Here is a 19217-nt window from a genome sequence, read left to right as displayed (position 1 = left end):
CATGGTGGGATGTACAGCTTCACATCACATCGTTAAACCCTAATCTTGACCTTCTCAAGTATCAATGCGATTGTCCTTCAGGCCCTTCTGAACATGCCAAACAAAGTGAACACCCCATCATCATAGATTGTTCCTAAATTTCTCATCAGTTTGAAGGATGAGGTCCCTGTGGAAAATTACACCTTGAACCAGAATCGAAGACTGGTGGGGGGTTATGGACACAGGAATTGTGCCAATATGGTCACAGGCACTGCAGACTAAAGCAGTTTTGAACAACAATGAACCCGACCACATCTCGCTCAGAGTGTCCACTTCGCCAAATTTGTCTTCAATGTGTTCAACAAAAAATAAAGGTTTGGTATTGGTGAAAGTATCCCCATCAGTCCTGGTGCGAACCAGATAGTGGGGGAAAGGTTCCACCCCTAGCCGATGAGCCTGACCCTCCTCCAAGGGATAGCCATGGAAGGGAAGGCTGAAGGAGCAGAAGAAGCAGCACTAAAAGTATCATTTCCATTCAGAGAGATGGCTGTAGAAGAACGGCCAGAGTTTTGAACCCGTATGCATTTCATTTGCATAGTGTCTGCCCTGATACCACGCATTCCGATCAGGGGCTCGCCCCACGGGCGCCACTCAGCCACAACAAGGGCCATCTGCCACAGTGGCCAATGCTGGGAGCTCCGATGCTCCGGGATGACAAGCAGCCACTCCTAGACTTACATGAGGAGGTCATAGCTCAGGTATCAGAATCAGAAGTGTGGTCCCTGTGTTTTCAGGGGGCTCAACCAAAAGGGTACATAGCGACCCCACCACACGGGCTGGCTACCATGCTGGCTATGTACCCTAGCATCAGACAACGACATGAAGGAAAAGATGGAAGGAACTACGAGGGCATAAGCCAGAGACACTAGGTAAAGTGCTCTTCCCCTAATGGCTCATACTACAGAACAGGAATTTAGTAATGGAGGTCAAACCCCAGAGGGGGACCAGAGAAGGCCAAAAGGATGAGGTAAATACACAACAAAACCAAATTGCAAAGCCAACATAACCAGGAGGATAGCGGGGCCAACATAAACAAGGACACCAAGAGAGGGAGAGGAGAGTGCAGAGGGGAAGGAGCAAGGACAGGAAAGGAAAGGAGGGGAGGGGAAGGGAAAGAAAATACAGTCTGGGAAAGAAGGAAGGGTGTAATAGCTTGGGGCTCTGTGCTCGCCACCCATATACTCACGAAAGGAATGTGAGGCCCCTGGGAGACAAATACCTGAAGATCTGTAGAATGTGCAGCAGAAGAGGCTCAATAACAATCCATTGCATGTTTCATTAATGATTCAACTTCTCCAAGCTTATCTTCAATACACTCCACAACAAATAATGGCTTTGCCACAGTACAAGTATCCTCATCAGTTAAAGTATGCAGTAAGTACTGAATAAACTGTTTCAGTCCTAGATGTCTGGCTTGTACCTCTTCCCATGGGGTAGCCAGAGTAGGAAAAGTAGAAGATTTCTAACTGTCCATGTTCAGGTTTCAATTCCTGGAAGGCAACTGCCAGGAGTCCTGATACCTCAAGAAGACAGGCGTTTATTCCTTGGTACGCATGGTGAGTTAGTAGCTCAGGCACCAGCAATATGATCCCTGTATCGTCAGGGGGCTCAACCAAAAGGGTACATGGCAATCCCACAATGACAGATGGGCAACCACATTGGCTTCGGAGCACTAATAAGAACATAAGCCGACAATCTTTAACACTGCATGCAATTGGTGCTAAAAAGAGGATTGCAAATACTTCAGCCAAAAGGCAGTGAATGAAAGAATATTTTAAGAATGGAAGGCAGAACCTAAGGAATAGATGGACTGACATCAAAGGCTGCCACCATGAGAAAGAGAGTCTAAGGCTGAGCATCCAGCACACGATCAAGTCAGCCACGTAAGGCTGTACACGATCAGCTAACAGACGGATCCCAAAGAAATGGGATTGGTCGGACACAGTCAGACACAGGTGCTGCATAAGAGCATTTGTAGCTATTTTGGTCTGTGTGTATTCTGTACTTCATTATCACCTATGGACATAGAAAAGTCTTGTGAATGAGAACAGGCCAAAATGTTAACTCAAATGAAACAATCAGCAGGCCTTATGCCGACTGGACACTTTTTTCTTTTGAGACCATTAAATGTGTATACAACTTACCTCAATGTTAAAGCCAAACATTCCTCAGATTGTATAGTTTCCCTGAAATTTGACAATTTCGTAATTGCATGATGGTTAACTGTAAGTATATAGTGAAATGTTTCTACGTTTATTCCATAGTGAATAAAAATTTTCCCGAGTCTCTCTTCAGTTCTTCATGTAAGTGATGAAATTCTCCCAATCTGCTTCGTCTTTGTAATATAGGTCCAATTCAGACCTCCCTTCAGTTTAGTTCAGTTCTTTGCCTCGTGAGATATACATTTACTAGAAGGTACAAATCACTTTCCCCTGCCCAATCAAGCAGTTCAGTTATCCCCCAGGGTTCAAATGCTCAGTGAATGACTGGCTGCCACTAATGTTACTCGGATGCAGTAAATGAGCTTCAGCAGTTGGCCATTGTTGTATTATGATACAGAAAACCTGTCTGTGGGATTAATACAGCCCCAGTGGATATCCAGGCTAATCCATATGCTTGGATCTCTGTTAGCAGTCTGCAGTGGGGTACTGTGTCTCTTTTATCTTTCTTCAGAAAACTGCAACTTCACACCTGTGCTTCTGTCATGGATCCTTCTAAATTTAATACTTTCCTTCAGAAAATATCTGCATCTTCCACTTTTATGTTGTGTATTCCTAAATATTCTTTAAGTTCTCTGATCCCAATTGCTTTTATTTTCTCAGTGGGACTTGAAGATTGTTTTTACAGCCTGTTCTCTTTAATCCTACATAGAGGTACCAAAAATCATATTTTCGTCGTTGTTTCTGTATTTTGTTTTAGTTAATCATATTATTGTTGTGGTCTTCAGTCTTGAAGACTGGTTTGTTGCAATTCTCTACACTAGACTATCCTACACAAGCCTCTTCACATTTGCATAACTACTGTACTTACATCCATTTGAACCTGCTCACTGTATTCAAGCCTTGGTCTACCCCTACAATCTTTATGCCCCACACTTCCTTCCATTTCCAAACTGATCATTCCTTGATGCGTCACAATGTGTTCTATCAACAGATCCTTTCTTTTAGTCAAGTTTTGCCGTATTTCCTTTTTTCTCAGTTCAGTTCAGTTCCTTCTCATTAGTTACTTGATCTATCCATCTAATTGTCAACATTCTTCTTTAGCACCTCATTTCAAAAATTTTTGTACTCACTTTTCACTTCCGTACGATACTACAGTCAATACAAACACAGGGTGACAATTATTGAACAATATGAAATAAAATTGTCATAACCTCTGCATGGTTTGTGTTAGGATGCTCAAACTGCACAGTTGGTTGTAGAGCATGATGGGAATTAGTACATGTGTATGGTTTGCTTTAGTGACAAAGCTCACTTTCATTTGGATGGGTTCGTCAATAAGCAAAATTGATGCATTTGAGGCACTGAGAATCTGCATTTTGTGATCAAGAAGTATCTTCACCCTCAATGGGTGACGCTGTGATGAGCAATGTCCAGACACAGAATAATTGGTGTGATATTCCTTGATGGCACAGTGACTACCTAACGGTATGTGAAGGTTTTGGAAAATGATTTCATCCCCATTATCGAAAGTGATCCTGATTTCGACAAGATGTAGTTCATGAAAGATGGAGCTCAACCACATAGAAACAGGATAGTATTTCATGTCCTGGAGGAGCAGTTCGGGGACTGCATTCTGGCTCTGGAGTACTCAGAGTCCACTGGCACGGGCCTTGATTGGCCGCCATATTCTCTAGATATCAACACATGCGACTCCTTTTTGCAGAGCTGTATTAAAGACAAGATGTTCAGCAATAACCCCAAAACCACTGCTGAGCTGAAAACAGCCATTCAGGAGGTTACGATGGCATCAATGTTCCGACACTTCAGCAGGTTGTGCAGAAGTTCACTACTCATCTGTGCAACATCATCGTCAATAATGGTAGGCACATCAAACATGTCATAACCTAAATCCGAATATCTGTAGTGATGTTTACATGTTGAATAAAGTGTGTGCACACCGTAGTTTGTAACTAATTTACATTTTTTTATCCATATAGTTCAATAATTGTCACCCTGTACCTTCAGAAATGATTTCCTAATGATTACATTTCTATTAAACATTAAAAAATTCCTCTTTTCAGAAATGATTTTCATTGCTATTGCCAATCTACATTTTATATCCTCTCTACTTCAACGAACGTAAGTTACTTTGTTGTTTAAACAATGAAACTCAACTGTCACTTTTAGTTTCTGATTTCCTAATCTAATATCAGCATCATCTGATTTAATTTGACTACATTTCATTATCCTATATGATTTTCATCATATGTTTCCAAGACAATATCCATTCCATTTAACTGTTCTTGAAAGTCCTTTGCCATCTCTAACAGACTTGCAATGTCACTGGTAAACTTTATAAAGTTTTTTTTTCTTTTCCCTGAACTATAATTCCTATTCCAAATTTCTCCTTGGTTGCTCAATGCACAGATTGAGTAACCTGAGGGAGAGCTACATCCCCATCTCACTCCCTTTTCAATGCTGCTTCCTTTCATGCCCTTACACTATTGTAACTACAATCTTACTCCTGTACAACTAGAAGATAACTTTTTGCTCCCTGCATTTTACTCCTGCCACCTTCATGGATATAAAGAGTGTATTCCAGCCAACACTGTCCAGAGCTTTATTTAAATCTACAAACGTTATAAGCGTAGGCTTGCCTTTTTTCAGTCAATCTTCTACGATAAGACATAGAGCCAGAATAGCCTTTCATGTTCTTAAATTTCTCTGGAATCCAAACTGATCTTACCTGAGGTCAATTTCTGCTAGTTTTGCCATTCTTCCACCAATAATCCATGTCAGTACTTTGCAACCATGACTTACTAAACACATTTTTTGGTAATATTCACCCGTGTCAGCACATATGTTCATTGGAATAGGAATGCTTCTTAACTTCCAGTATTCTGTGCTGCTTATTATACCTTAAATTCTCCTCATAAATCTTCTCTCTAATATTTTCTATTTCTCCAACTTATAACTCAGCACTATGCATTCCAGTTTCAATATAGTATTATTCTTATTGTGCTGTAGTTTTGACTGCACCACAACTAACAAATTTTCAACGGTGCCTAGCTGGTCTTGTAAACTGTTTTCTAATTTTTGTTTCAAGGTATTGCATGTATGTAAACAGAAACAAAATTTTATTGGAATCAATAGTTTGAAGAAAATATTTTGTGATCTTTCCTACATGATTCTCTGCAATTCACATTTAAGTGCTTGGCAGAGGATTCATAGAACTGCTTTCACACTATTTCTTGACCATTCAATCTCAAATACATTAGCACATGGGAAAAATGAAACCTAAGTCTTTCCCTGTGAGATGTGATCTCTCTCATATTATTAACATTACGGTCTTTTATCCTACGTAGATGAGAATCACTAAATTTTTTCGCATTCCGAGGAGAAAGTTGATGATTGGAATTTCATGAAAAGATCTTGCTGCAACAAATATCATTTTGTTTTAATAATGGCCATTCCAAATGGAAATTAAAGAAACTGCCAAATTATGTTAGCCACTTAGAAACTTACAAATAACAAAACTGGTGTCGTTGGATTTGTGGCACAGATATGAGTAGTTCCACAGCATCTGTAAGTGCTAAATGTACAGCCAAATTTGGTCGAAGTATTTAATTTCAAAGTTGGTGCGAGTTCGTGAGTATTGTACTGAATTAACTGTAAACACCACCAAAAACTGATTCATTAATTACAAGCTACAGTTCATTCTGTGATTGAAGGACTACTGCACAATGAGTGATGATTTTGTTGGAAAAGGACTGATGTGGGAGGGCAAGATTTAATTACCCAACAGAAGACAAGGGTAAGATGTGATGGTGCTGCTCCAGGGAGACATTCTGAAGGAAAGACAGAAGGAAGATTAGCATTTTACACACCACTGATGAAGACAAAAGCCAAGATCAGACTGGGGAAGGAAATCTGCCGTGCCAATTGAAAGAAATCATTCAATCAATCATGAATAATTTATGAAAGAAGATATTATTGAGTTACAAAGCAGGAATTGCTTCCCATATCATTCAGAGGCCACGGCAAGCTCGTTTAGTTACTACAGCTACTTCATACATTTGTTACGATTTTAACGTACGATCTTAGAAATTCCAGTCTCCATAGGCCTATGCCTTACACAATAGAAATTTCTCTTTAAAGATTTCTGCAGGAGACTCCCAATGAGTTGCTGAGTCTATGCCATGTCAAGTTGCTGCACTACACCGAGCAAACGGAGGTATCCCACGACTATTATCACCTTAGTGTAGTTTTTTTCCTATTGTCTTAGGAAGAGAAGACATTTCTGGTATCTCTTACTTAGCAAGGTACTTTAATCCCTGTTTACAACTTCACTATAAGAAGCCTATACAATTCAGCAAGTAACTACAGTTACTGTAGGTTTAGTTGTGTTTTAATATTTGTACCGAGGTATTTCCGCACTCCACAGCAAAACACACAAAGAAAATGTGACACTGTTTGTAATAAAGCATACTTGAAGGCATGAGTTTTAAATGAGAAACCATTCTAAATAATGTACATGTATGTGAAGTAAGTTTACAATAACTCTAACCTAAGTGTGTATTTTGTCAACAGTAAACAGCTATTAAATTCGTAATCTGTCTTGATAAGTGCACATCCCGTAAAGCAAGTGTAAACAAGTGACTATAATTTTAAACTATGCGGATTTCCTTCTCATATAATTAAAAGATTTAAGGTTCAGATTCATGCCAAATAACATCCTAAACCACATGAAACACTGCTGCAGCAGGATGAAGCATTACACATCATTAAATCACCATAGCACTTGCAAAAACAGACAAATGATAAAGTTTTAATCACAAGTATTTGTTGTGAAGAGTAGCAAATTGGATAAACTGCAGTTTTGTCCAAACCCATTGCCCCAATGACGTATAATAGGCAGATCAAGTAAAATCTTAGACGCTACCTCATCAACTCACTACTATTTAACTTTGGATCTAACCCAGACTTCCGTTTACTCTGTAGATCAGTATGTAAACACAATTAAGATAACGCATTCACATTTTCAGTGTTCGCAAACTCTCAATGAAATTGTTATCATATAATTTAATCTGTATCTCAGGGTACAACACAAATTAGTCTTACACCACACTCTATATACCAAAAAATTGTAGATATATAAAAGAATATTGTCAGTGTTCTGACCTCTTGTTATTCGCGCATGTAAGATGTCAACGACACATAATCCTACATTAAGGGTCAAGGTCAAGTTCTGGTATCGGCAAGTTCAGTCGAAGATAAAAGGGAGAGGAGTATTCAGCATCTCACCTTGTTATCTTCTGGTACGATGGCATGTATCATAGTTACTGTGATTATCCATCAAATACGATCGTTAAACTCCGTAACACACTCGTATAAGTGAAATACGTTTATTTGGGCGATCGGTAGTTTCACTGCAATCAATTACGAATGATGGTAATTTACAGATATACTTAACGCTTCATAGCATGTCACGGACGCTCACCCGGCTTTAGAATTTTCTCATTTGTATGTTGCCTGCAGATGTCAACTGCCTTCTCGGCTGTTATACATTAACAATAAAAAGGATTTATATTATGCTATACTTGTGCAACAATCAAGGGATTTCCAATTAAATTACACGCGTAATGCCTGTAGCCGACGTCAAACGCGGTGGCGGAATGATGCAGTACCTGTTGCGCCTCCAAATGTTTTGATCCTAAAATCATCCAAAGTTTTGGGGTATGCATCGAATTTTCGTAACGTACTAACTATATCAGCCGAGCTCATTTTCAAACAATATTACAAATATAAACAAAACTTTCAACTACAGTTACACAATCTTTGGTCAGAACGTAAACTATAAACATATCCTTGAAAAACAATTTCTTCGACAGGAAATAATCGAAATAATAAATCAACCATATCGAAATATATCAAACCGTGGTCAATGGAATATCAGTACATAGATTGCTGCTAAGAAACAATACAAGTAGAATAGCTTTGCACTTTTCTTCTGCCGTGTTTTTAGTAATTTGTAAACGCTTATACAGTCTGTGGGAGTCGCCAGCAGAACATCCGTAGACGCACAGTGAAGGATAGCATTATTCTGTGACGGCGCTCATTAGGGATAGATTGTTTATTCTTTGATTATATAAAATAGTTCTGTTGCTATTGATTCAATGATAATATGACTTTTTTGTTGAAATAAAAAAAATATTATAGCCTAACTACTTCGTGAGTCTTTCTGAAGATTGTAATAAGTAGTACGTGGCTAAAGTGGTGACCCCGACGTGATGGATTTCGTTGTAAACGAACAAATGCAGCCCAGTTCAATTTCGTCTACCAGGAGATCGGCGAGTCCGTGCGGCGCACAGAGTGTTACGGATCGGCGCGACATTTTGTTAAAGAACATTGAGGAATTACGACATTGAAGAACAACAAAACGCTGTGTTGAATTTTTCTGCGCCATCAAGAAACGGCTTTTCGACAGAGAACAGTAGCAAGATAAAATTACGCCCACCGCAGTTCATACCTGATAAACATAAACTGTGGCTTGCAATGCTTGAGCTGACTTTCCAGCATCATGGCATTGTAAACGAAGAGACAAAATTTATGACCGCCGTTAGTGCGCTTGACAATAAAACAGCAACGATCAGCGCAGATATAATACTTCAGCCGCCCGCCACGCAAAAGTATCCGCGTTTTAAGCAGTTACTCATTGAGCGACTACGTCGGCCGGTGGAACAACGTATCCAGCAAGTATTGCACGGTGAAAAGAGAGGAGATAAGTCACCTTCGGAATTTTGGCGGCACCTGCGACGTTTAGTCAATGACACCGAGTTGCCAGATACGACACTGCAACATGTATGGCGTGTACAGTTGCCAGAACGGCTGTGGCGCTCTCAGACGCACAAGATATCTCGTCGTTGATCTCATTAGCCGACAAGGTCTACACCTCGTTAGACGCAGCGCATACGTCGACGGTGATGTTCGGACACAACAGTACAGACTCACAGGAAACGACGGCGATACAACGACGCCAACAGCCGGACGTTTCTCAACAACTGGATGACCTGCGAAAACAAGTTGACGGATTGAAGCAGCATATATCGACGTTGCTCGGAGGCAAGACAGGCACAAACAAGAAGAGCAAGGAAGATGACATTGTGTCTAAGAGGCGTATCTGCTGGTACCATCGACGATTCGGAAGCGAGGCGAAGCGCTGCACATCACCCTGCAATCACCCAAATGGCGACAGCGGCCGGAGTTAGGGGGTCTAGTTTAGCAGGGGATAGAACCCGACGGCTTTGACCAATGACGTAGAATTGGCCAGAGAACATCTATTACAAAGATGAAAGAGCTGAGAAGAATGTTCAGAAACAAAGGAATGCAAGGGAGAAAAACTGTACTTCACATATATAAAGGCGAGTAGTATTTTCGCGTTAACGATATCGCGTGTTTGTATCTTAGTATTTCTCCGCAAAATACAATGGAAATAAATGAATTAAATATATTACTAGAAAAGAATACATCACGTTACATGTATGTCAGTTGTATCTCGAAACTCTTTCGAACAGTATTGGCTTAAGTGCAGTGTGGGATACAAGTTTAGCGTACGCCGATTTCTTAGTTTTAACTAGCATTGCTGTCCTGTTGTTCACTTGAACTATGTGTACCCTGCTTCACTAAACCGTAAATGAAACACCAGATACAAATTAAAAGTTCATTTGAAGTGTGTTGCTTAAGTACAGTACGGAATACGAGTTTGTCGTAAGTAGATTTCTTCGTTTTCACTAGCATTACTGTCCTGTTCTTCACTTGAACGATGTATCCTCGGCTTCAGTAAACCCTTATTGGAACACGGGATACAAATTGTAGATGTGTTGTTTATTTCGTCTCCGCTATTACTAACAGTCTTTGCTTACGTACATATCAGTGCTACAGATGACACAAGGACCTACGTATGTAATATATGTATACCAGACTACATAGCTATACGCAACATTTGTATCTTGCTCGCCAAGTGACATATATAGTGTCAGTGTAAAGGTGAAGTGAAGAACGGGATACAAATTTTAGTTGTGTCGGGGGTTTCGTCTTTGATGTAGCAAGTACACATTCTAAAATGTCGTACTGATGCTAGCGCTGGGAAACGAAAGAAGATTGACATCTGAGAAATTTCCATTACGTACTTCACAACACGAAAATACACAAATTAGTGGAATAAAACTGCTGCACCTCCATACAAATAAGTCATGAGTACGGCGACTTGATACACTGGTGAGGCGCATATGTTCGCTGCACTCACGACATCGGACGTATTCAGCAATAAGACCACACATTTGCAAGAAACAAATTGTGGTCAACATGTCTTCGCCCATAGCTTCTCTTAAATCATCAAGTCTTATTGCAACACATAAATCCATTACTATAAACGAAAATAAGACACTAAAAATTGTTCTGCAATAACAAACTAATACTCCAAATTACCTAAATATCATTACGAATAAAATTAAGTACCGTTTGAATAAGAAACAACCAATTAATTTAATTAAATCACACGATAAATAATTTAAGGAATACCAAGCGATCGCTTTTAGATTCACATTCAATTACTTTAATGTACAATGAAAGCGCTTACCCGGAACACAGAAGTATTTTATTATGTATTCCTTGAAGTGAAGACATTACTATCTATGACTAATGTATGACGTCATTGGTCAAAGCCGACGGGTTGTATCCCCTGCTTCACTAGACCCGAGTTAGGCACCGCCGGTCGCGAGTTCGAGCACCAGCGCTTACTGTTACGAGGTGAGATCGACGAGGGGTAGATACGGGCGAGTAACCTTTCTTCTTTACCTTCACTGTCCCATCGGCTGTTGGTTACAGACGTTAAGTCCGGCCGTGCTTACGTAGTCGACTCAGGTTCGGACGTTAGTGCATTGCCTGTTAGAAACTGTGATGTGAAGCTCCCTCCATCTCAGTCGAAATTCACAGCAGCAAACCAGACGTCGATAGCGACTTATGGAAAACGTCAGATAGAGGTAGACCTCGGGTTCCATGAAAGTTTATCATGGACTTTCGTAATTGCCGATGTGTCAGACGCAATGTTGGGTGCAGAGTTCTCGTTTCACTATGCACTTGAGGTATCTATTAGCTCAGTGAGCATTCGACAGAGGACACAGTGCATCAGAGGCACCCTAGGACGAAGCCCTATGTCCACATCTGATTGCAGGCAAGTAGCAAATTGCGAATCCATGTCTGTTGGGCACACAATAAAGCACAATACGATACATCACATCAGGACTACACCCAGTCAACCAGTGTCTCAAAGCCCACGCCGATTAGCTCCGGATCGTTTTGCTGCAGCGAAGGCATAGTTTGAAGAATTATTACTCCCGGGAATCGTCCATAGATCCGACAGTCCGTGGTCATCGCCACTTCACCTCGTAAAGAATAAATATGGGACTTGGAGACCATGCGGAGATTATAGGGCACTAAATACTCGTACCATCCCCGATCATTATCTGATACCACATATCAGGGATTTTACGCACGCACTTGCAGGCACGACCATTTTTAGTGTCATTGATTGCAAAAAAGCGTATCACCAGATACCGGTCGCACCTGCTGATATACCGAAGACGGCTGTCACGACGCCATTCGGTTTATTCGAATACCTCTGTATGCCATTCGGGTTAAAAAATGCGGCACAAACTTGGCAGCGTTTCATTGACGAAGTCCTCAAAGGTTTACCATATTGCTTCGTGTACCTCGACGACATCTTAGTTTTTTCGTTGTCTGAGGAATTGCACGAACTACATCTAAGGACTGTTCACCAACGTATTGAGGCATATGGCGTTTCGGTCAATGAACCAAAGTGTTTACTTCGACGACGTCAGGTGCCATTCTTGGGCTACTCAGTGACAGCAGCCGGTATCAGCCTACTGCAAGACAAACTCGACCTTATCAAAGAGATGACCCGCCCCTTCGACTATCGCCAACTAAGCCGGTTTCTTGGAGCAGTTAACTTGTACAGACAACATCTGCCTAATGCGGCGGCCATTCAAGCACCTTTGACGTCAGCACTAGTCGGCAAGGATGCAGTAGACAAACGACCTTCACTGTGGGCATCAGAGATGCAGATAGCATTCGAAAAGATCAAAACCTGTCTACGTCAGGCAATAATGTTGGCACATCCGGTTCCTCAAGCTCGGCTGGCAGTTGTTGTGGATGCGAGCCAGCAGGCTATAGGTGCAGTTCTTCACCAGAAGGTGGGAAACAATTGGCAGCCCCTAGGTTTCTTCTCCTGCAAGCTTACATCATCACAAGTAAAATGGAGTGCGTATGATAGGGAGCTACTGGCAATTTATGAAGCCATCATACATTTCCGACCGCAAGTAGAAGGCAAACCATTCACTGTTTTCACAGACCACAAGCCAATTACCTTTGCCTTCAGTAAGAACAAGGATGCTTGCTCACCACGAGAATTTAGACAACTCGAGTTTATCGCCCAGTTTACGACAGACCTACCACACATAAAAGGAGCTGAGAACGTCATTTCAGATTTCCTGTCTAGGTTGGAAACAATCTCTCAGACTATTGACTACTAGGAAATAGCTACAGCGTAGGAAACAGACCAGGAACTTGCTAAATTCTCTCGTGATAGTACGGCCGGGTTACGCTTGCAACAAATATAACCACCGGGTGAACACTTCCGAGTTTGGTGTGACGTATCGCAAGGAAAACCGAGACCGTTCGTACCTGAGAGATTGCGACGACAATTATTTGATAGCATCCATGGACTGGTTCATCCGGGAATAAACGCCAGCGTCAAACTAATGACAGACAGATTCGTGTGGCCCGGTATAAATAGAGACTGCTGTAATTGGGCAAAAATGTGCCTACACTGTCAGAGGTCCAAGGTGGGACGACATGTGCACAAAGCGGTAGGAAATTTCCCACTTACCACACAACGTTTCACACATGTGCACCTGGACATCGTGGGACCGCTTTTGCCGTCGGAAGGATACCGTTATCTCCTCACTGCAGTGGATCGCTTCGCCAGATGGGCAGAGGCGATTCAGTTATCGGATATTTCAGCAGAAACGGTGGCACGCGTATTTCTTTCATCTTGGATCGCACGTTTCGGCTGCCCTTTACATGTCACCACAGACCAGGGGCGTCAGTTTGAATCGATGTTGTACTCAGAATTGGCCAACCCCTGCGAGTTCCAACATCATCACACCACAGTGTACCACCCAGCAAGCAATGGGATGGTGGAATGCTGGCATATAACATTAAAAGCTGCATTAATGTGCCACGCACAATCTTGGATGTCAGCGTTACCACTAGTTTTGTTGGGCCTACGCACAGCATTGAAAACGGATTTAAGGGCATCCACGGCAGAATTGGTTTATGGTGAACCCTTATGACTGGCTGCAGAATTCTTCACTGATACAGAAAGGGCACGACGGACCGAATTGCCGTTTACATTGCAAATGGTACGCGAGCATATGGCCATACTTCGCCCATCTCCTGTCTCGAGACATAGAGCGGTAAATACGTTCGTGCACAAAGATCTACACTCATGTACACATGTGATGCTATGCACGGACACTGTCAAGTCACCGCTGCAGCCTCCATATTCTGGACCTTACAGACTGCTCTCACAGGATGAACATACCATGCAGATAGATCTAAATGGAAAGAGTCAAATGGTATCATTTGAACGGCTCAAACATGCACATACGTTACCGACTGAAGAGGACACAGAGGTCAGGCACCAAGCGCCACCTTCCGCACCACTGGACCAGGATGACACCACCTCACCACCACGAGAGGAAGCAGTACCATCACTATCAGCAACAGAAACTGAAGAAGTTCAACCAATGCCTTCATTACACACAAGAGCTTGGCGTCGGCGAAATATAAATACCCCTGCATTCTCGGAGCTCCGCTCTATTGGAGGGGGGCTGTGTGGGAGGCGCCAGCAGAACATCTGTAGACGCACAGTGAAGGATAGTATTATTCTGTGGTGGCGCGCACAAAGGACAGATTGTTTATTCTTTGATTATATATAATAGTTCTGTTGTTATTGATTCAATGTTAATATGAACTTTTCGTTGCAATAAAAAAAATTATAGCCTAACTACTTCGTGAGTCTTTCTGAAGATTGTAATAAGTAGTACGTGGCTAAATGTCTAACATTAATCTTTTATAGTCTTATTTCATCGAGACAAAATACACGCAAAGGCTGCTACAAGAGCAAACAGAAATTCCTCTATGGTTGATTCACACTGGCTGTCACGTCACCTCCCATCAAAACATTGTGCAATGCATTTCAAATGGTGGCATCCACACTTGCGAAATATTAACTTTTGTAGTTTTCAAGGCATTGAAACATTGTTGTGTCATTGGATGTGTCTCATTATCTGAGGTCACCGATATATTCAGATTTTCATTAGTACCTGATATGAATTATTGTTGAATCTCAAAGAGCTGTAGCTTAGCCATCTTTAAAATTTTCTGATACTCCGCCATTTCTTGGAGCATCTCCTGCACAAAGACCATGCAACAACAGCTGTCGAAATTCCTGGCTCTGCGATTTACACATTTCTGGCGACGTTCTCGTTGTCTCTGAACCTAGGCTTGCAGGAACTGTCAACTAGCTGCCCTGGCTGCAACATATCCTGTGCCCTAGGTCCACTAGCGTTCAGCTATAGAAGCAAATTCACTTCTTACCAAAACTGGGCAGCTGATTATCTTGTCTAAGTATGTGTGACGGTGTAATGACCTATACATACTTCTTAAGGCTTTCAGAGAGAAACTAAGGCTTTTGAACGTAACTTCAGACAGAAAATTTTCTCACAATTCGCCAATTGTCACTCATAGAAGGATGTGCATGCTTATTTGCAGTGCAATCTCTTGGTGAGCTGAAAAATTTGGCCAACTGCGACTAGAACTTGCACACTGAGGGATTCATACTAATGTAATTACGTGTGTACGAGGTGTGGCTAGAAAAAAACCGGACTAGTACTGGTGAAACAATAAAACGAATGCAATAAGGCTGAAAGTCGCGTGGCCTGTCACGTGACTCTCGCTCCGCCTACTGCTCGAGTTTCATCTGCCTCCTGCACTCAGTCTGCCCGTGGCGTCTGTTTTAAGTAGTTGACGTTTTGTCTGTGCGTCGAAAAATGTTGAGTGTACAGAAAGAACAGCGTGTTAACATCAAATTTTGTTTCAAACTAGGAAAATCTGCAAGTGAAACATTTGTAATGTTACAACAAGTGTATGGCGATGATTGTTTATCACGAACACAAGTGTTTGAGTGGTTTAAACGATTTAAAGATGGCCGCGAAGACACCAGTGATGACACTCGCACTGGCAGACCATTGTCAGCAAAAACTGATGCAAACATAGAAAAAATCGGTAAACTTGTTCGACAAGATCGCCGTTTAACAATCAGAGCAGTGTCTGAGTTAACAGGAGTTGACAAGGAAAGTGTTAGGCAGATTCTTCATGAAAGTTTCAACATGAACAAAGTGTGTTCAAAAATGGTTCCAAAGTGTCTCACAATTGAACAGAAGGAACGCCAAAGAATGATTTGTTCTGACATCCTGGAAAACATTGAAAGTGATCCCACCTTCTTACAAAATGTTATCACTTGCGATGAATCGTGGTTTTTTACTTACGATCCCGAAACTAAACGCCAATCGATGCATTGGAAAACTCCTGGTTCTCCACGACAAAAAAAAGCACGAATGTCAAAATCGAAATTCAAGGCAATGATGCTTGTTTTTTTGACATCAAAGGGATTGTGCACATTGATTGGGTACCAGAGGGACAAACAGTGAATCAGCATTACTACATTAGCGTCCTGGCTACCCTACGTGAGCGAGTACGGAGAAAACGGAACGATTTGTGGAGAAAAAACATGGATCCTTCACCAAGACAATGCCCCAGCTCACAGTGCGTTGTCAGTGAAGACGTTTTTGGCAAAACACAACATTCTCATCTTAGATCATCCACCCTACTCACCTGATTTGGCCCCCTGTGACTTTTTTCTTTTCCCTAAAGTCAATTCAGCTTTGAAAGGAACTAGATTTGAGACTGTTGAAGCAGTAAAAGAAAAAGCGGCGGAAGTAATGTATGGACTTACCGAAGATGATCTGCAGCATTGCTATGAACAGTGGAAAATTCGTATGGAGCGGTGTAGAGACCGAGGAGGAGAGTACATTGAAGGAGATAACATGAAATTGTAAATAATTGTAAATAAATGTTTTTTCCAGCATCAGTCCGGTTTTTTTCTAGCCGCACCTCGTATGTGTTTGTGTATGTATAGGTATCGTGGGAATCGAGACACTCAACGATTTCTGCCTGTTAACAATATTGTTACTGACAAGATAATAGTCCTGGGAATTCCAAAACTGTATCAAAATTTCTACAGTGTTTCCCCAGACTAGCCCAGATACATAAATAGAAGTGAGCAGGGGACTTATGCATGTATAGAAATAGGCTTTAATAAAACATTTTATTTACTTACTAAAACAGGACTACAACTTACATTTTATGTTTGCATGCAGAAATGTTCGTCTCTTATGGTTTTGATGGATGATGAATGCAATGTACGTTATTTTATGTGATGTAATTATTTTTAATAAGTTTTGGATATTTCAGTTTACTTGTACTGTGAAACCTAGCTTCTTGCTTAATTTAATGATTCAAGTCAAAAGCAAGTATCCTGTTGGTTTTGACGAGTGAGTTAGGGAATGTCAAAATATATGACCTTATGATTGAATCTTGTGATTGGATTGACTTAGAAGGTTAAATGTCTTACACCACCAAGGGACCATAGACCTTAGAATGTGACATAAATTTGAACTTTGTACATCTAACTGTTCAAAAGAACAACTGTCTTAACAGATGAACAGACGGACACATGGATTAAAAATGACAAAAAATATTTTTATTCTTGTAATATCATTGCAGATTAGCTGTTTTCGTATTTTCCCTTTACTTGTACTGTGAAACCTTGTCTCTGGCAAATTTCATGATTCTAAGTCAATGGGAAGCTTTGATGAGTTAGTTTTCAAGTATCAAAATATGTGACATAAATGGATATCTTATGATTTCAGTCATCTAAAAACCCAAAATTTTTACAACCGTAACAGACCATAGACATTGACATGTTACAAAAATATGAACTTAATATTACAATATGTTCCTGAGAAAAAGAGTTCATAGCAATCAGTCAGACAGACAGATGGACAGCAAAGCCTACCTATAAGGATTCAGTTTTCAAAGATCGAGGTCGTTGTTGTTGTGGTCTTCAGTCCTGAGACTGGTTTGATGCAGCTCTCCATGCTACTCTATCCTGTGCAAGCTTTTTCATCTCCCAGTACCTACTGCAACCTACATCCTTCTGAATCTGCTTAGTGTATTCATCTCTTGGTCTCCCTCTACGATTTTTACCCTCCACGCTGCCCTCCAATACTAAATTGGTGATCCCTTGATGCCTCAGAACATGTCCTACCAACCGATCCCTTCTTCTAGTCAAGTTGTGCCACAAACTTCTCTTCTCCCCAATCTTATTCAATACTTCCTCATTAGTTATGTGATCTACCCATCTAATCTTCAGCATTCTTCTGTAGCACCACATTTCGAAAGCTTCTATTCTCTTCTTGTCCAAACTATTTATCGTCCATGTTTCACTTCCATACATGGCTACACTCCATACGAATGCTTTCAGAAATGACTTCCTGACACTTAAATCAATACAGGATATTAACAAGTTTCTCTTCTTCAGAAACGCTTCCCTTGCCATTGCCAGCCTACATTTTATATCCTCTCTACTTCGACCATCATCAGTTATTTTGCTCCCCAAATAGCAAAACTCCTTTACTACTTTAAGTGCCTCATTTCCTAATCTAATTCCCTCAGCATCACCCGACTTAATTAGACTACATTCCATTATCCTCGTTTTGCTTTTGTTGATGTTCATCTTATATCCTCCTTTCAAGACACTGTCCATTCCATTCAACTGCTCTTCCAAGTCCTTTGCTGTCTCTGACAGAATTACAATGTCATCAGCGAACCTCAAAGTTTTTATTTCTTCTCCATGGATTTTAATACCTACTCCGAATTTTTCTTTTGTTTCCTTTACTGCTTGCTCAATATACAGATTGAACAACATCAGGGAAAGGCTACAACCCTGTCTTACTCCCTTCCCAACCACTGCTCCCCTTTCATGTCCCTCGACTCTTATAACTGCCATCTGGTTTCTGTACAAATTGTAAATAGCCTTTCGCTCCCTGTATTTTACCCCTGCCACCTTTAGAATTTGAAAGAGAGTATTCCAGTCAACATTGTCAAAAGCTTTCTCTAAGTCTACAAATGCTAGAAACGTAGGTTTGCCTTTCCTTAATCTTTCTTCTAAGATAAGTCGTAAGGTCAGTATTGCCTCACGTGTTCCAGTGTTTCTACGGAATCCAAACTAATCTTCCCTGAGGTTGGCTTCTACTAGTTTTTCCATTCGTCTGTAAAGAATTCGTGTTAGTATTTTGCAGCTGTGACTTATTAAGCTGATAGTTCGGTAATTTTCACATCTGTCAACACCTGCTTTCTTTGGGATTGGAATTATTATATTCTTCTTGAAGTCTGAGGGTATTTCGCCTGTTTCATACATCTTGCTCACCAGATGGTAGAGTTTTGTCAGGACTGGCTCTCCCACGGCCGTCAGTAGTTCCAATGGAATATTGTCTACTCCGGGGGCCTTGTTTCGACTCAGGTCTTTCAGTGCTCTGTCAAACTCTTCACGCAGTATCATATCTCCCATTTCATCTTCCTCTACATCCTCTTCCATTTCCGTAATATTGTCCTCAAGTACATCGCCCTTGTATAGACCCTCTATGTACTCCTTCCACCTTTCTGCTTTCCCTTCTTTGCTTAGAACTGAGTTTCCGTCTGAGCTCTTGATATTCATACAAGTCGTTCTCTTATCTCCAAAGGTCTCTTTAA

General features: G+C 41.0%; 1 protein-coding gene across 3 annotated transcripts in view; it reads right to left on the bottom strand.

Moving 5' to 3' along the window:
- Positions 1 to 8062, bottom strand: part of LOC124612452 (endoplasmic reticulum-Golgi intermediate compartment protein 3) — a 95191-nt gene extending 87129 nt beyond the window's left edge. For 2 of the 3 annotated variants that reach the window (XM_047140676.1, XM_047140677.1), the window contains exon 1: positions 7889 to 8062. In XM_047140676.1, coding sequence (XP_046996632.1) covers positions 7889 to 7985 — 97 coding nt within the window. In that variant the 5' untranslated portion in view covers positions 7986 to 8062. Of the gene's footprint in view, positions 1 to 7505; positions 7757 to 7888 lie in introns of those variants that run through there. The other variant, XM_047140678.1, reaches the window with a different exon arrangement.
- Positions 8063 to 19217: the final 11155 nt, after the last annotated feature.

This window comes from Schistocerca americana, chromosome 4 (assembly GCF_021461395.2).
Source record: "Schistocerca americana isolate TAMUIC-IGC-003095 chromosome 4, iqSchAmer2.1, whole genome shotgun sequence".
Taxonomy (NCBI): Eukaryota; Metazoa; Arthropoda; class Insecta; order Orthoptera; family Acrididae; genus Schistocerca; species Schistocerca americana.
Note: the sequence above shows the minus strand (reverse complement) of the source record. Positions and strands in the feature narration are given on the sequence as shown.